This window comes from Galeopterus variegatus, unplaced genomic scaffold (assembly GCF_000696425.1).
Source record: "Galeopterus variegatus unplaced genomic scaffold, G_variegatus-3.0.2 Scaffold2073, whole genome shotgun sequence".
NCBI classification, from domain to species: Eukaryota; Metazoa; Chordata; class Mammalia; order Dermoptera; family Cynocephalidae; genus Galeopterus; species Galeopterus variegatus.
In genome coordinates, this window is record NW_007728184.1 from 149358 (window position 1) to 166606 (window position 17249).

The 17249-nt window shown below is 48.9% G+C and overlaps 1 protein-coding gene across 5 annotated transcripts; it reads left to right on the top strand.

Moving 5' to 3' along the window:
* The first annotated feature begins 27 nt into the window (after positions 1–27).
* FXYD5 (FXYD domain containing ion transport regulator 5) lies at positions 28–12993 on the top strand. Of its 5 annotated transcripts, XM_008580369.1 has the most exons (10): positions 28–175; positions 427–500; positions 825–885; positions 2741–2821; positions 3668–3724; positions 5143–5241; positions 8709–8783; positions 10093–10122; positions 10202–10276; positions 12641–12993. In XM_008580369.1, the coding sequence occupies exons 3-10, from the start codon at positions 825–827 to the stop codon at positions 12688–12690; spliced, it is 528 nt and encodes a 175-aa protein (XP_008578591.1). In that variant the 5' UTR covers positions 28–175; positions 427–500; the 3' UTR covers positions 12691–12993. The 5 variants fall into 5 exon arrangements, with proteins under 5 accessions (XP_008578591.1, XP_008578593.1, XP_008578590.1 ...); XM_008580371.1 differs by lacking the exon at positions 427–500 and having other exon boundaries at positions 807–885; XM_008580368.1 differs by lacking the exon at positions 427–500.
* The last annotated feature ends 4256 nt before the right edge of the window (positions 12994–17249 follow it).

The window sequence follows — 17249 nt, forward strand, 5'->3', positions numbered from 1 at the left end:
CGGCCGCCCGCGCTCCCCTGGCCACACCCTCCGCCAGGACCCAGCTCCCGCCGCCGGCCGCTGCCCGCTCCCCGCGCCCCACGAGGCTGCGGCTCGCTCGGGACCCCGGCTCGGACGTGGTTCCCTCCTCCGCCCCAGCTCCAGCCGCCCGCCTGTGCCCAGGGCTCGGGCTCAGGTGGGTACGACACTGGCCCCTCTGTGCCTCTCGTCCCGCACTCACGCTCACTTCCCTCCGCCTCCTCCTCTGCTCCCCTCCCTCCGGCCTCAGTCTCCCCAGCTCCCCCCTCCCTCCAGGACCGGTCCCCTCAGATCTCCCGTCCCCGCAGCGCGGCCCTCACACAGCTCACTTTTTCCTCTGAGACCAGCAGCACGTTACTCGCTCTTCCTCTTCCCCTCCCGGCCGACTCCCCGCCTCTGTCCCCGCAGCCAGAGGAGAGGTCCCCTGCTCTACTCTGCCACGGACCCCTCCTTGCGCCTTTCGCTGTCAGTCCGAGCGAGGGGTGAGTGCCCGGCTGCAGGAGCAGGAGGTGCTTTTCTGCCTCACGAGTGTCCCCGTGCAGTTGCTGTTGCTGACAGGCCAATTTGGTCTGATGCTTCTTATTTTCTTTGGGGACCTACAGGAGAAAGAGGGGGTGGCGTCTTGGGACACCCACCTCTGACACCCCTCCCTCCGGCCCCCGAAGCCAGCTGTCAGCGCTGGCAGGGGGTACTTGGAGCCAGAGGCCCCCGCTCAGGGTAGGGAATGGGGCTGCGGGGATCCTCGGGGGCCCCAGACCTTCCTCATGTGGCATCATGGCTGACCCCAGCTCCGGCTCGCCCCATAGATGTCGCCCTCTGGTCGCCTGTGTCTCCTCACCATCGTTGGCCTGGTTCTTCCCACCAGAGGTAAGACCCCGCCCTGTGTGTTGCTGGGTGGGTGACTGGTGAGTTGGGGTGCTCCGGCCCACCCCCTCACCCCCCTACAGAGCCGGCCCCAGGAAGTGGGGATCCCTACGCGGGGGCGGGGTTACACCCTCTTTGGAGCGCTCAGACTTGGGTTGCCGCTTCCAGCGAGTCTGGCCAGAGCCTGTCCTGCTGAGCACCCTCCGGCCCACCTCCAAGAAGAACTCACTGAGTTTGGTTTGGCAGGAAGATCGGTGTCAGTTTTCTACTTGGCAGCCAGGAAACCTGGGCTCCCAGCAAAGCGGATCCCTGGATCCCCTGACAACCCACAGTTAGGCAGAGGGGTGGAGCCCGAGCTAGTCCAAAGACTTGGAGACATCTCAGTCTCGCCTGGGAAGCGTTTCCCCAAGGCTGTACCTGTGGAGGGTATTTGCGGGTGCTTTCTACGTGGCAGGAGCTGTGTGCATTAGCTCTTTTAGGCTTAGGCTCTGCTCTGCGAGTGTGATACACGTTGCCGTGCCCTTTTTATGGGTGAGGAAACTGAGGCTCAGCAAGGGGAAGTGCCCTGTGCCAGAGGCTAGGAAACGGAGGAGCTGGGATTTCAACCATCCTGCCTGCCTCCAGAACCCAGAGCATAGGCTCCACTGATGGTGCTGCCATTTCTTTTTGATAAAACGGTTTGCATGTATTCTTTCAGTCATTCGACAAATACTTGTTGAGCACCTACTGTATGCCAGCTCTTCTTCTATGTGCTGGGGAAACAGCAGTGAATAAATCAGGAGGTCACATTCTAGTGGGGAAAGACAGACAAATAAACAATAAATCAGTAAATTATACATGACACACGCTATGGAGTATTAAAAATAGAGAGTAGTGAGGAGTATCTACACAAGGTGGTCAGGGAAGGCCTCACTGAGAAGGAGATATTTGGGCAAACACTTGAAGGAGATGAGGGAATGAGCTTCGCAGGTATCTGAGGATGAGTGTTGTCTGGTGAATTCGAAGAACAGCAGGCAGGCCGGGTGGCTGGGTTAGGGTAAACAAGGCTGCCTGCTGGTTAGCTCAGTTGGTTACAGCACAGCCTTATAACACCAAGGTCATGGGTTCAGATCCCCATACCCACCAGCCAGGCCAGCACCCCCCACCCCCCAAAATAAACAAGGGCAGAGTGGGAAGAGGAGAGGTCAGAGAGGTGACTTATAGGCCTGGTGAAGACTGAGGTGCAGCCAGGGCAGGTCTCTGAGCCAGGAGGGTCTTGACATGGCTCAGGTGTTCACAGGTTCCCTCTGGCTGCATGTGGGAACAGACTGTGGGTACAGGGAGGGGAGCAAGAGAACAGGGGGAGGCTGCTGGGATGTCCAGGCAGGAAGGATAGAGGCTGGGCCAGAGCGGGGGCAGTGGATGTATTAAGCAGTGGGGAGACACTTAACCCTGCTCCATCTCATTTCACTCTACCAACAGCTCTGTGAAGAGATGCTCTCATTATCCCCTCTTTGCAGAAGAGGTGAATGAGGTTCAGAGAGGGGACTTAATTTGCTCCAAGTCACACAGTGAGGATGTTGTTGGGAGCAGAATTTGAAACCAGGGCCCCAGCTGTCCCCAGCACCTGGGCTCACTAGACTAAACTGCCTCTCCCATCCCACGAGGATGGGTGGGGAGAGTGGACTGAAGGAAGGGTTCTCGGGTATTAGCGTAGCTTAAAACACTTCCAGGATTGTGGATTGATATAGCCAAAGCTGAATGGTTTCGGCAGCAGACAGGACCTCTAGAGTTGCCCACAATGGTTTCAGAAGGGAGAGTGTTGGTGAGAGAAGGGGACCAGAGGCTTCCTCTCAACTTCTTATCCTTGATTCCCCAGGACAGACGTCGGAGGAGGCTACATTCATTTCTCCAGTGGACCCAACTACTGTGAATATTCCTATCCTGACAGAAGTCCCAGGTGAGGAGAGAGGGAAGTTCTGTCAAGATCCTGTCATTGCAAATAACATCAGCAACAAAAATCCCAGACTTGGACCAAACAGGGAAATTGATGGATTTGTGTAACTAAAAAGTCTAAGGATAAACCTTCAGGCATGGCTTGATCTAGGTGCTGAAATGATGTTATCAGGAACCTATCTCTAGGTTCTATTTTCTCTGTGTTGCCTTCATTCTCAGGTAGATTCTCTTCTTATGGGGCCAAGATAGTCCCCAGAGGCCTGGGGCTTCCATCCTACCTGCTAAAAATCCAGTAGAATTTATCCTTCCCTAATCCAGCAAATATCTCAGTACTGAGTGTCTTTGGCCAGGCTTGGGTTACCTGCACACCCATGAACTGGTCATTGTGGCCACAGGCACAGAAAGCTGATTGGCCAGGCCCAGGTCCCCTGTTCCCCTGGATGCCAGCCCCACTGAATAAAGTGGACCAAGAATTAGGGAAGGATGGTTCCCCAAAGTAAGCTCTGGGGTGGGGGAGTTAGAGCAGGTGGGTGCTGGTTTGCATTCAAAAATATTTGGGAAACTGAGTTAAACATGTTTCTATAGGCAGGACTTCTCAGAGTCTTGAGAAAGCTAATTTGCAGTAAGCATTCCCAACAAGGAGCCTCTAGTGTGGTCTCTGTGGGAGGTGAGGTCCTGAGGCAGGGGAGATACTGGCATCACATTTGGACAGTTAGCGAATGGCTGCATTAATTAAATCATTTCCATTATATCGAAATTGAGTTGCTATGGGAATCCCCTGTATCTCCATCTATGGGCCTTCTCCACTTCTCTCCTATTCTCTCCCTGACCCCCTGTTTCTGGACTCCAGACACGGTCCAACCAGAACTCCAGCCCACCCCTCAGACCTCAATCCAGCATGCTGATGGTGAGTGGGGCAGAGGGAGGGGTTGGGGAGGTGGGCCTGGGACAGACAGAGTTTCCCCTCTTCCTCTGATGCTCTTTGTCTTTGGTCACCCATTTTAATGCCCCTGATCCCAGCTCTGAATCCCATGGTTTACTTGGTGGTCGGGCAGCCAGCCAACTCCATTCAAATTCTTAAAAAAAAAAAAAAGAAAAATTAAAATTGTGAAATATAACATGCATATAGAAAAATACAAAACCCATAAATGTACAACTTAATGACTTACCCTAAATTGAACCCCTGTGTAGTTTCCACCCAGGTCAAGAAACAGAACTTTGCAAATACCCAGAAACTCGCTGTGTGCCAAACCCCATTCGTTTCTTCCCTTAATCTCTTTATCTCGTATTCCCTTTTTTAAGTTGCAAATAATTTTTGAACTTTTTCTTGGAGTATAACGTAATTCAGAAAGTGCTCCCCAATTTTTTCAATTGATGTTTAATGACACAGTAGTACATAAATACATTCTCCCTGGAAACAACAAAAATACTGTAAGCAAAACTAATTCCCTTTGTCAACCCCCCCACCACCCTTGTTCTCTCTCCCTGTCTCTGAGAGGTCCCCACTATTAGCATTGAGGGTATAGTTCTCCGGTGATCCTATATCACATGTTTATTCCCTGCAGGAAATACCCTGGCTCTGTGGGGTATTTTGTGAACTTGAGGATCTCATATGATCGTTCTGCAGCTTGCTTTGTTAGTTCTTGTCAGGCAGTAGTGCGTTTGGAAGTCCTTTTTACATCACTGCATACAGACTCATCTTATTCTTTTTCTCTGCTGCCTGGTATTCCACACGTGCCTGTGCTACAGTTACTGTCGTCACACACATCTTGATGAGTATATTGCTTGCTTCCAGTTTTTACTGCCACACGCAGTGCCACAGTGGACAACTTTGTCCCTTCCTCCTTGAGCAAACACATTGCATTTATTAGTGCCGGTTATGGTTCTAAATATTAACATTTTGCTTGTATTAACCCATTCAATCCTCACACAAACCCTATATGTAGACACTACCACTATCCCCACTTTACAGATAAGGAAATAGAAGCTCAGAGTAACTTGCCCAAGGGACACGGCTGGGATCAGAATCCAGGAATCTGGTTGCAGAGCCAGGGCTTTTATCCAAAACACTATGGGGCAAAGGACATGAACACTTAAACTTGTTTTAAAAGTTACCCTCTCAAGTGGCTTCACCCATTTGCCCTCCCCCAGCAGGGTGTGGGAGAGAGCCCGCCTTTCCCACCCCTACGACGACACTTCGTATATTAACATCTTTGATCTGTGCCAGCCTGACGGAGGGAGATGATCCCTCGCTGTTCTATAGATCTTCATGTCCCTGAGTCACTCTTTCTTATTCTCACCTCCTTGCTCTTCTGACCTGAGTAGAAACAACACAAAACCAGACTGAGACCCAGACCCAACAACCGACGGGAATGGATGAGCTTCTAACGACAGATCCAGGGACCCACAAGAGCGGAAAGCAAGGTAGAGCCTGGGACTGAGAACAGTAGCCTGCAGTTTTTTGTTTAATTCTCTGTCTAGCTCAGCATTTGTCCAAGTACATTTCTCAGAGCACCTGTTTGGGGAATTGTTAATAAATTTTCAAAAAATTTTCTTGGGGCTGGCCCGGTGGCGCACTGGAGAGTGCGCCGCTTGGGAGCACGGCAGCACTCCCGCCGAGGGTTCGGATCCCATGTGGAGACTGGTTCCCGCTCACTGGCTGAGCGCAGTGCGGGTGCAACACCGAGGGTTGCGATCCCGTTGCCGGTCCCCGGTACGGGCGCGACACTGAGGGTTGCAATCCCGTTACAGGTCAGTAAAAAAAAGACAAAAAGGAAAAAAAAAAATTTCTTGGTTTGCACTCAAAGGTATTTGGGGAACTCTGAGTAAAAGTTAACCATATTCCTTCATGTCAGGACTTCTCAGGGTCTTGATAAAACTAATTTTCAGCAAGCTTCCCCACAGGGAGCATCTAGTATGCAGCGTTTCCTGAGCTTGATAGACTTGGGGACCCTCTTTTGTTCAGTCCCCTTCACATGGCTGGTGCTGGGAAATGTGGCTGTGGATGTTTCCTTTGCGTATGTCTTCGTAATGTTAGAGCAGGAGCTTTTCTGTTGCAAAATACAGAAAACCGAACAACAACAACAACAAAAAATGATTTGTTGGCTATATAAGGTCTGTACAGTCCATAGGTATCCAGTTCCAGGCATAGCTGATCGAGGAGCTTAGGCACTGTCACCATGACTGAATTTCTCCCTCTCTTGGTTCTGTTGTCTTCATTCTCAGTTGACTTTTCCCCTCTTGGTGGCAATGATAGTCCCATAGTTCTAAGTTTAGGTCACAAACCCAGCAGCTAGAGAACATCTCTTTCCTATTATCTCCAGCCCAAGGCCTAGAATTGACTCTCATTGGCCCAGCTGGGGTCACGTGCCTGCACCAATTGGTTCATGTCTGAACCAGTGGGAGCCTGGGACATGTACTGCTCTGATTGGTCAGGTCTGAGTGTCCTGGGGCTGGAGAAGGGGGTCAGTCCTGCCTGAACCACATAGACCAGGAATCAGGGAAGAGGTGGTTCCCCTCTAGACAAGTGAGTTAATGTTACCATAAGGTGTAGGAGAGGGGGCTGAGCTGAGATGAAAGCAACAGATGGCCTCTAGTGCCTGTGTGATGACCCTTATTTGAGGGGCAACCCCCACTGGAAAGTGCTGTTGCTGATGCCATTCCCACAGTGAGAGGCATGCACAGTTGTGCAGACTGGGCACTGCACAAGAGCATCACCTCTAAGGCCATGACATTCCCCTTGTTGACCTTTATAATTGTTCCATTTTTCCAGTGATGGCAGTGAATCATCTCTTTTTTACAGAATCTGTCTATTAAAACAATATTACAACAGATTGAAATAGGGTGTTTTGGGGAAGGGAGCTTTTCTATTTTGCCCAAAAGTGAGGGGTGAGGGATGGTGGCTGTGTCCACACTTCCCAATTGATAAAACATTTTCAAATCTCTGAATTAATTTACTCTTGAGTCTTTGCTGACCTGAGTTACTCTATGTATTAGTCCATATTCCTGGTTATATTCGTCAGCAGAGCCAAGGGGTCATAGAGCCAAGTGGTAAAAGGCACAGCAGAGCCTCAGGGTTGCCCAGGGCCTGGGCATGAAAGCTCCAGAGCCTCTATTCCTCCTCCATCTTTGCTTCTTTTGTCCTGGGGCTTCTCTTCTACCTAGGGAGGAAATGGCTCCTGTCATCTTCTAGCTCAGAGCTTCCTAGCTTCACCTAGTATCTTAGTCAGCTCAGGTTCCCATAACAAAATACCACAGACTGAGCGGCCTAAACAATAGGAATTTACTTCCCACAATTTTGGAGACTGGAAGTCCAAGATCAAGGACATGTCCTCACATGGCCTTTCCCTGGTGTGTGCAGGTAGATAGAAAGATTGGAAGCTAGCTCTCTGATCTCATGGTATAAGGGCACTAATCCCATCATGAGGGCCCCACCCTCATGACCTCATCTAACCCAAATTACTTCCCAAAGTCCCTATCTCTAAATACCATGATATTGGTGGTTAGGGCTTCAGCATACGAATTTTGGGGGGATACAATTCAGTTTGCAGTATCTAGCTTTCACTCAAAATCCCAACTTGGGAATTGAAAGGTCCCAGGGAAGGACTAGACTGAAGTCACATGCTTCCCCCTGTAGCCTGGGTTACAATTGGGAAACCCAAGGGGAACTGTTCCCAGAAGAAGGGAGGAGTGTCAAGCAGAGAGTTAACATCTGCTGACATTTGCTGAGAGCTTATTCCATGCTGGGCACTGTGCTAAGCTTTCGTGTATTAACTCATTCAGTGCTCACAGCCACCCTGTGCAGTGGGATCTGTCATTACCCCCATTCTCCAGGGAAGGGAACTGAGGCCGAGAAAGGCTACTCAGTTTGCCATAGGCCTCACAGCCAAAAGTGGCAGAACTGGATTTAAGTTCAGACTATCTAGCTCCAGGGTGCATGAAGACCACACGCCACCATGGCTGGCCCTTGTATTATCTGTGGCCTTGGCATCTTTGTCCCTGCTGTTGATCTTGCTTATACCTTCCTCTGGGCAATGCATTCCCTGAACATCTCATAATCCTCGGCTGTCAGTTCATATTTAGGGGTGAGGTGCTAAGAGAGACCCAGGGAATTCGGGGTCCTCAAGGCAGATTTTCTACCTGCTGGGTTCACATCAAAGCATCAGACCAGGTGTGGGGGACTTCTCAGTGCCAGAAGGGCATGCCTTTTCTTTTAAAAATTTATTTATTTTTAATTGACATGTATTGATCATATGGGGTACAGAGTTATATTTCAATACATGTATGCAATAGGTAATGATCAAATCAGGATAATTAGAATATTTGTAATTGCAAAATTTTATCATCTTTTTGCAATGAGAGCATTTGAGCTTCTCTCTTCTAGCCGTTTGAGGACATTCAATAAATTATTGTTAATTATAGATGGGGGAAGTGTTTTCTTTAGGACATTAATTTTTCTTTCTTTTAAGAGAGGAACACTTTGGTATTTTTGGTCTGGGGGCAGAGATGATATTCAGAATGTTTCGCAACAGGCTGTGTAGCTGGGCCAGGATCCTGGACGTCACACTGCCTGGCTGTGCCAGGTGTTACCCTTTAGCTCCTGGATTATAGGGTATCCCAGGAGGTCCTGGGAGAGGGGTCGTGGTCCCCTGGGGGTTTGGGCAGCTGGTCTTAACCAGGGGGTGCAGGCTGATTTCAATACCTGCTTTACAATAAGTAAATACTCCAGGGGTAGAGTGGGGGGTACCTGGCCCTGCACACCAAATGTGTAGATGTGGGAGAGGGGTTGCTACCAGATATGGACTTTCAGTAATGTCCCTTGTTTCTCCCTCCACAACTCACTCCTGCTCTCCACCATCCTCTGGCTGCTCTCTCTGCCCATCCCACTGAAGACACCACGACGCTCTCCGAGAGACGATCCCCAAGCAAAGACTCCAGGATGTACCCCCAGACCCCCAGGCCACCTGGTCAGTAACTTCCTTGCCAGACTAGAAACAGCCTATTTGCAATTCACTGTGTATTTCCAGCACCTGAATATGGCCCAGCACACAATAGTCCTCAATAAACATGTGTTAGGTGAATAAATGACTTCAAACCTAGCAGAGAGTGGGCACACAATAGATGTCTGAATATGTGAATGAATGCATAAACAAGTGCTGCATACATACATATTAAACTCAATGGTTTAAAATGATAATCACTTATTTAGCCCTCAGTTCTGCTGTTTAGAAATGTAGGCTGGGGGCCGGCCCGGTGGCGCACTGCTACAGTGCACCGCTTGGGAGCACAGCGGCACTCCCGCCGAGGGTTCGGATCCCACATACAGACCAGTTCCCGCTCACTGGCTGAGCAAGGTGCGGGCACAGCACCGAGGGTTGCAATCCCGTTGCCGGTCCCGGTCCGGTACGGGCGTGACACTGAGGGTTGCAATCCATTGCCAGACACGAAAAAAGACAAAAAGGAAAAAAAAAAAGAAATGTAGGCTGTGCTCAACTGGGTGGTTCTTCTGGTCTCAGCTGGACTTACTCTTGCTCTGAGATCAGCTGTGGGTCACAGGGAGCTCTGTTTTTTTCCAGTGGCACCTTGATTCTTCCCCTTGAGGTCTTATCCTCCACTTTCCATCCAGTCAACCCCCAATGAATGAATGGAAATGATATGTCCACAGGTCACAGAGTCCATCCATCCACTTATTCAACAAATATTCATTGAGCACCTCCAGTGTGCCAGGCGCTGTTCTAGGTGCCAGGGATATAGCAGTGAGCAAGACAGACACAATCTCTGCTCTCATACAACTGGTATTCTACTGATGGGAGAAAGACAACAAACAATAATCATAATAATTATATATCAGGTGATTTTAACTTGCTATCCAGAAAAATAAAGCAGAGTTAGGGTTAGAGAGTGACTGGGGAGTATTTCATGTAAAGGACCAGGGAAGACCTCGCTGAGAAGGAAGTGGAGGAGGGAGCTATGTGGATGTCTAGGGAAAGAGTTTTCAAGGCAGAGGGAGCTGCTGGTGCAAAGTCCCTGTGATGAGAAGGTGTCTGGTGTGTTCAACATCAGGGAGGCCAGTAGGGCTGGAGTGCAGAGATGAGGGGGAGAAGAGGTTAGAGAAGTGATGGGAACCAGATGTGTGCCATGGCAAGGACTTTGGGTTTTATTCTAAGGGCACTAAAGCTGAGACCCAGGTGTCCCCTCTTGCTGACTCTGGCATTCACTTATTCACTCCACAAACCTTTGCTGAACTCTGACTTGCTCCTTGTCTGTCCCCTCCAGGTTTGGGTGAGGACAACCCCTTCTTCTATGGTAAGTTACCCATGGGAAGATGAGGGGCAAGGAAGGGTGAAGGTCTCTCTGACTGTACTCTCCATTTTTCTCTCTACAGATGAACACACTCTCCGGAAACGGGGGCTATTGGTCGCAGCTGTGCTGTTTATCACAGGCATTGTCATCCTCACCAGTGAGAATGGGGTTTAGGTGGGAAGGGCACCAAGACTGGGGGTGGAGAAGCTTGTACTATGACTGAGGGTGGAGTTCTCAAAGGCCCCTGGGCAAGTTGTTGTAAATGAGGTATCTGTTAGCTATATATTCATACAAACCACCCCCGGATTCAACGGCTTAAAATGATTACCATTTATATAGCTCTCAAGTTCACAGTTTGGAAATGTAGGCTGGGCTCAGCTAGGTGGTTCTTCTGGTCTCAGGTGGATTTTCTCATACATGTGAGGTCAATTGCAGGTCAGCAGGGAGCTCTTCTTCTAGGGGCACTTTGGCTCTTCACCTCATGGTCTTACCCTCCACTAGGCTAGCCTGGGCTTTTTCACATGGTGGTGTGTCAGGAGACTAAGACAGAGAGAGAGAGAGAGAGAGAGAGAGAGAAAGAAAGAGAGAGAGAGAGAGAAAGCATGAAGGCTCAGAACTGGCTACTATCACTTCCACCATATTCTATTGGTCAAAGCAAAACAAAAGGCCCAATTTCATTCCACGGGTCAAGAAATAGACTCCACCTCTTGATGGGAGGAGAGGCAGTCACATTGCAAGGGACATAGATTCTAATAGGGAGGGGTAGAGAATTGGGGCCATTTTGACAGTCAGTGTACTACACCAGGGGTCACAGTTCCCTGTACATAGACCTGGCAGGGAACAGGGCTAGGTGGGGAGGAGGTGAATGAAGATCAGATGCTTCATCTAGATAGGATGACCCCACCCTCTCAGACAAACAAGAATAGGGCCCTGGAGCTGCCAGACTAGCCACTTTCTCAAGATGGTGCAGCACCCCAGGACTAGCAACACCAGGAGCTGTTATCACCATAGCTTGCATGGGTGAGGAGAGGTCATGGTTGTGCCAGGACCTGGTGAGAGATAGAAATGCTGCAGGGGCCACTGGCAGGAGCTGTGGCCCCAGGGAGAAGCCTCCAGCTGCTGCCTCACTGTAACCCAGCCAGGAGCGTGTGGGGTGGAGGGGGTCAGATACTGAAACATCTCTCTCCTCCTGCCTTTCTACCTCCTGCCAGTGGAGGTAGACGGCCAGGGGCCCAGAGGATGTGGCAGGTGAAATCAGAACTGATTCCTCATGATAAGAAGATGATAAAAACCCAGGTAGAGGGAGCAGCAAGTGCAAAGCCCCGGAGGCAGGAATGAGCTGAGCATGTGGCAATAACAGCAGGAGGAGGCCAAGGTGGCCGGGACAGGGTAAGCCAGGGGGAGAGTAGAAGAGATGAGGCCAGAGAGGTGAGGGGCTTGGGGGTGGGGTGGGGGTGGCAGCCAGGGCACAGGTAGATTGCTGTTTTCTGAAGTCCCCTTTGGCCTCTAAGATCCCCTTTCACTCTCTCTGGTCCAGCCACCTGGCCTCCCTACTGTCCTTTGAGCCCATCTGTGCCCTTCTACCTCAGGGCCTTTGCACTGGCTCTTCCCTCTGCCTGTGACACCCTTCCTCCAGATGTCCACGTGGCTCCCCCTCACCTCCTTCAGGTCTTTGCTCAAATGTCACCTTCTCAGTGATGCCCCCCTCATCATCCTCATGAGGATGCCCTGGCTCCCAGCCCTCTCTGCCTCCTTCCTGGCTGTACTTTTCTTCATGGCACTCACCACCATCTGACTTATCACCATCCACATGTTTGACTTTGTTAGTTTTCACATCGTTAGTCTCCTCCACCAGAAAGTCAGCTGTGCAAGGGCAGGGATTTTTTTCTTTTTTGTTCCCAGTGCCGGGCACATAGTAGGTGCACAATAAACATGTGCTGAATGAATAAATAATACTAGGGTACTTCAAAAAGTTCGTGGAAAAATAGAATTAAAAGAGTACAAATCCTTCCCTGAACTTTTTGAAGTACCTTCATACACAAAACAGTTTGAGTTTTCTTTTTTTTTTTTGGTCTTTTTGTCTTTTTCCGTGTCCGGCAACGGATCGCAACCCTCAGTGTTGCCCCCGCACCGGACCGGGGACCGGCAACGGGACCACAAGCCTCGGTGTTGCTCCCGCGCCTCGCTCAGCCAGTGAGCGGGAACCAGTCCGTATGTGGGATCCGAACCCTCGGGCGGGAGCACCGCCGCGCTTCCCAAGCGGCGCACTCATCCAGTGCGCCACCGGGCCGGCCCAGTTTGAGTTTTCAAAGGGCTCCTCTGTGTGTATATGTGGGAAGCTTTTCCCTCAGGGAACTTTGCACTGGCTGTTCTCACATGTGTTTCTCATTCACCTGTTTATAAAGTTGCCTTTGAGCTTCCTAAGGGACAGGATTGATCAGCCTGGGTCCCCAGTACCCAGAGCACACACCATAATCAATATTGTTCCAACTCTTGACTGAACCACTTCTTTCACCCACAGGTGGCAAGTGCAGGCATTTGTCCCAACTATGCCGGAATTATCGCAGGTGAGTCTATCAGAAGTGGGGGCCAACAACTCGAAGGGCACCCCAAGACCAAGCCCCTCGCCAGCTCACCACGCCCAGCCTTCTGCCTCCCCTTGATGAGCCTACAGAATGGTCAGTATAAGAAGCCCAGCCTGAGAGGGAAGACACAGATGGATGGAGCTGGAGCTGGAGCTGGGGCCGGTGGCTCAAGCCCCCTACCTTCCCAGCCCTGCCTGCTGTTGCAGGCTGCCCGGCTCCCCAGGCACTGCCACTCGAGTTGCCCACTCTGTTCAGTCAAAAAGTAAAAGTAAAGCAATGTGGTCCTTGCCCCATGGTCTCTGTTCATTTATGACGGGGGGGTAGAAGAGAGAGGCAGGGCTGGGCCCAAACCCCCTGAGGAGTGAAGTAAGGGGCCACGCACTCCCAAAAGCCAAGGCGGGTAATAACGTGAAGGAAGCCAGCCTGCTGGAAGCAGGGTGGCAAGGGTGTGGGGTGGGTGGTGGATGACTCTGGATTCTGCCCACAGGCAGTTTGTAGCCCCTGGTCTGGTCCATGTGCAGAGCGTGGTATCCAATGCTAGCTCACTCCTAACATTGGTGGGGTTTGGGCAAGCACGAATGGTGGTCTCTGGCCCGTGGCAGCCCCCTTTCCTTCACACTACCGGTCCCTCCTGCACGTCAAGGTGCCTCACACACAAGTGTGGACACCCTAGCCTGCATGTCCAGGCTCCGTTCACACCCCTGACACATAAATGGCCATCTCTGGGCCACCTCTTGGCTTAGAGATGTGTCCACCAAAAAGGCCATGTAGACCCTGGTGGGGGACCTGGAGCATGGTCAAGAAGGGGCCTCGGCTCTGGTGGGCACATCTTTAAGGCCCTTGGGCTCCATGGCCATGGAAGGGGCTCAACCAGATTAGGCCAGATCAGGCCTTCACAGGGCTTAGGGCAGGGACCTCTACCCAGCTTTAAGGATTGTGCCAAAGTAAAGAGACGAGACATTGGTCACAAGGTGGTGGAGTGACAATGTTTCACAAACTTCAGGTCACAGCCAATTCATGGTTACAAAATCAGATAAGTGGTCCATAAGTAGCATTAAATAAAAAGAAAAATAAGTAATAAAACAGAAAAGAAAATATCAGAGTGCATCACAAATGATAAATGTAGTATTTTAAATATATAATATATATTATGTAATATACATATATTATATACATATGGGAGCATACTAAAACTATTTTACTATCGGTACCTACCACCTACTTATCAGAACAGATGCCTAACTGATTAGGAAGGAGTGTCATCCATATATATGTATATATTCATATATAACGTATTCTATCTATTAAATTGAATCGTTTGAAGTATTACCATTCAAATATTTTTGACCTACAAAAATAGCAATTTCATATGGCTCAACCTAGTGATATACAGAGTGCTGATGGTGTAAAATGTATGTCATACTGCAGATCACTTTTTAAAAACATTGAAAACCACTGGAGAAAGGGGGAATGTAGGTCATGGTAGGGAAGAAAAATGGCTTCTTAGAACAGGAAATGCTGGCAGCCACGTTTGTCCCCTGGCTGGGTAGCCAACCAGCATGTGGAAGATGTTTCTAGGACAGTATTTCCTAAACTTCAATCATCACATACCCTTCTGGCTGGACACTGCCAAGGGCTCTGAGCCAGGGGCCAAAGACTGCTTTGTTGTAGGGAGACCACCGAGAATCAGGGGCGTCATCATTACGCTACTGCCCAAAGAGAATGCAGAGTTTGGAATGCTCCAGACCACCCTCTGCTGGTGTCACCCTCTTCTGACACCAACTGCAAGTTTGAGGGTCCCCAAGACCACCCTTGGGTTTGACAATTCTCTAGAAGGACTCACGGAACTCACTGAATGCTGTTATATTTGCAGTTACAATTTATTATGGCAAAAGGAAACAGATTAAAATCAGCCAGGGATAGAGATACACGGGCAAGAGTCCAGGAACGTCCCAGGCATAAAGCTTCCAGTTGTCCTCGCCCAGTGGAGTTGCAGACAGCGCTGACTTCTCCTGGCAATGATGTATTGCCAACCAGGGAAACTCACTCAAGCCTTGGTGTCCTGAGTGTTTATTGGGGCTCAGTCACATAGACATGGTTGACCACCCATATGGCTGACCTTAGTGTCCAGACCCTCTGGAGGTGGAGCTGATACTGTGTGGCCCAAGGCCCCCATGTAAACAAAGACACTCTCACCGGGCAGAACATTCCAAGGGTTTAGAGATAATGTTCTAACAGCCAAGGGCAAAAATCATACCTCTCCTTGGATAAGGTTAATTCTTTACTACACAGAGACTTTCTCTCTCATATTGTTTGATGGATTAAGAGATATTCAAACATGATTTACTTTCTGTTGATGTGATTCAATGTGATTTAATATTGTTTGGGGCCTAAAACTATCTTATGTACCACCACATCGACTTAGGAAAACACCTGACAGCCTCCTTGGGCAGAACAAGGGCAGCGCTAACTCCCTAGGGTGTGACTGGGGGATCGGGGCTCAGTGTCCATTCCCCCCGCCCCGCTTCCATCTTCCCATGGGGTTGAGATGAAAAAGCTAGTACTAAGTCTTCCAGATGCCCTCTGAGATGGGGTTCTGGATGTGGATTTAGCTTTGCTAATTAGAGGCCCTCATAGGAGATCTGGAAAACCCAGAGAGACCATCTTTCTGCTTACTTGGCTGTTTTCTGTGGGCTAGGATGGCTGTGAGAGTGTTGAGTTTTTGATCAGACCATCCCAGTGTCCAGTCACTAGCCTTGAGGGCATTAAGAAGAAGTTATGCACATAAAAATATTTAAATGGCCGATAAGCACATGTAAAGATGCTCAGTATCATTAGTCATCAGTAAAAGATAAATGAAAATCACAATGAGATACCACCACACACCCACTAGAATGGCTAAAATTAAAGACTCCAAGTGCTGAAGAGGATGTGGAACCGCTGGAATTTTCATACATTGCTGGTGGGAGTGTAAATTGGTACGATCACTTTAGAAAACTGGCAGTTTCTTAAAAAAGCAAATGTATACTTATAGGACCCAGCAATTCAATTCTTCAGTATTTATCCAGGAGAAATGAAACCATATGTTCACACAAAGGCTTGTATAAACATGAATGTTTATAGCAATATTTGTAATAGTAAAAAATTGGAAATAATCCAATGCTCATCAGCACATTTGAGTGGATACAAATCATGGAAGGAAGAAATACTGGTGCACACAACGTGGATGAGTCTCAAAAGCATTATCCTGAGTGAAAGAAGCCAGATGTAAAAGAGCACAGGCTACACGATTTCATCTGTATGAAGCTCTGGAATAAGCAGAACTAATTGTTGGTGATAAAAAGTCAGAATAGCAGCTGCGTCTACCATGTCAGCAGTGGTGGGGAGGGGGGATGTGGGCTGTGAAAGGGCATAAGGAACTTCCTTGTACCCTGACAGTGATGCAGATTATAAGTCCATACCTATTGGTCAGAACTGATTGAACTGTACACTTAAGATGTGTACGCTTTACTATGTGTAAGTTATACCTGAACATGAAACACAATAACATTGAAATCAAACAGGCAGTTCTCTCCTGGCTGGTGATGATTTCCTAACTCCTGGATCTCAGAAAGAGCAACAGGATTCTGAGGTTGACCTGGACAGTGGAGCCTCTGTGGGGTGATGGGAGAAGCTCCCCAGGCAGGTGAGTTTGGTCATGTTCTGTGAATCCTGCAGAGTCTTAGCCTAGAGCTCACTACATTAGCCTTTCCAAAGAGCTTGTCAGCCTCTAATTCCCCATAGTAAGCCATATTATTTTTGCCTAAAATTGACAGTCACACATAAGCTAAAAATCTCAGTGTTTACAACAAAGGTTTGTTTTTCTCTCACACCACATGTCCATCATGGGTCAGCTGGAAGCTATGAGGGGACCCAAGCTGATGCCACTATCAGAAATGTTTCTGGTGTTAAGTAAAAATGATAGGAGGCCATTGTTTTAGACTAAGTCTCTGCACTAGGCCCCGAAAGACCAGACTAAAAATCAAAATGGATTCACCCATGCTAAAAGTTCCACGTCACCAAACTCAAACTAAGTTGTTGTCTGACTTTTCGAGAAATCAGTAGAGGATGATAACAGCCAATTTCCCAAACATGCAAGTTTAACTCTTCAATACACATGATGGTGAAGTTGCCTCTGTTTTAATCCTTATGCAAGAGAAGTAATAACCTGAAGTATCCTGATGTTAACCAATCAGTTGTTTTTCCATTGATCCATCTTTCTGTTCCTGCCTTACAAGGAAAGTGACTTGAAAATGACTAATCTGCTTTTTGTTCTGTTTCTGTTTTTTTAGTCTTTTTTTCTGTCTATAAAGCCACCTCTTTTGCACAGCTCATTGCAACACTTGTATTCTATTTTACGGAATAAGTGTTGCCTGATTCTAGAATCACAATAAAGCCAATTGAGATTTTTTAACTAAAGTCCTTTGACACTGGTTATCATGACAGAAGGAAAAGAGAACAAGGTGAGACACACACTGGCTTTTATAGCCTCTACCGGCAAGGGAC

Bases quoted from the DNA above. Each gene is read 5' to 3' on its own strand.
- FXYD5 (XM_008580369.1), top strand. From the start codon at position 825: ATGTCGCCCTCTGGTCGCCTGTGTCTCCTCACCATCGTTGGCCTGGTT. The intron at 886-2,740 runs GTAAGACCCCGC...TTGATTCCCCAG, and splicing joins CCTGGTTCTTCCCACCAGAG to GACAGACGTCGGAGGAGGCT. The intron at 2,822-3,667 runs GTGAGGAGAGAG...TCTGGACTCCAG, and splicing joins TATCCTGACAGAAGTCCCAG to ACACGGTCCAACCAGAACTC.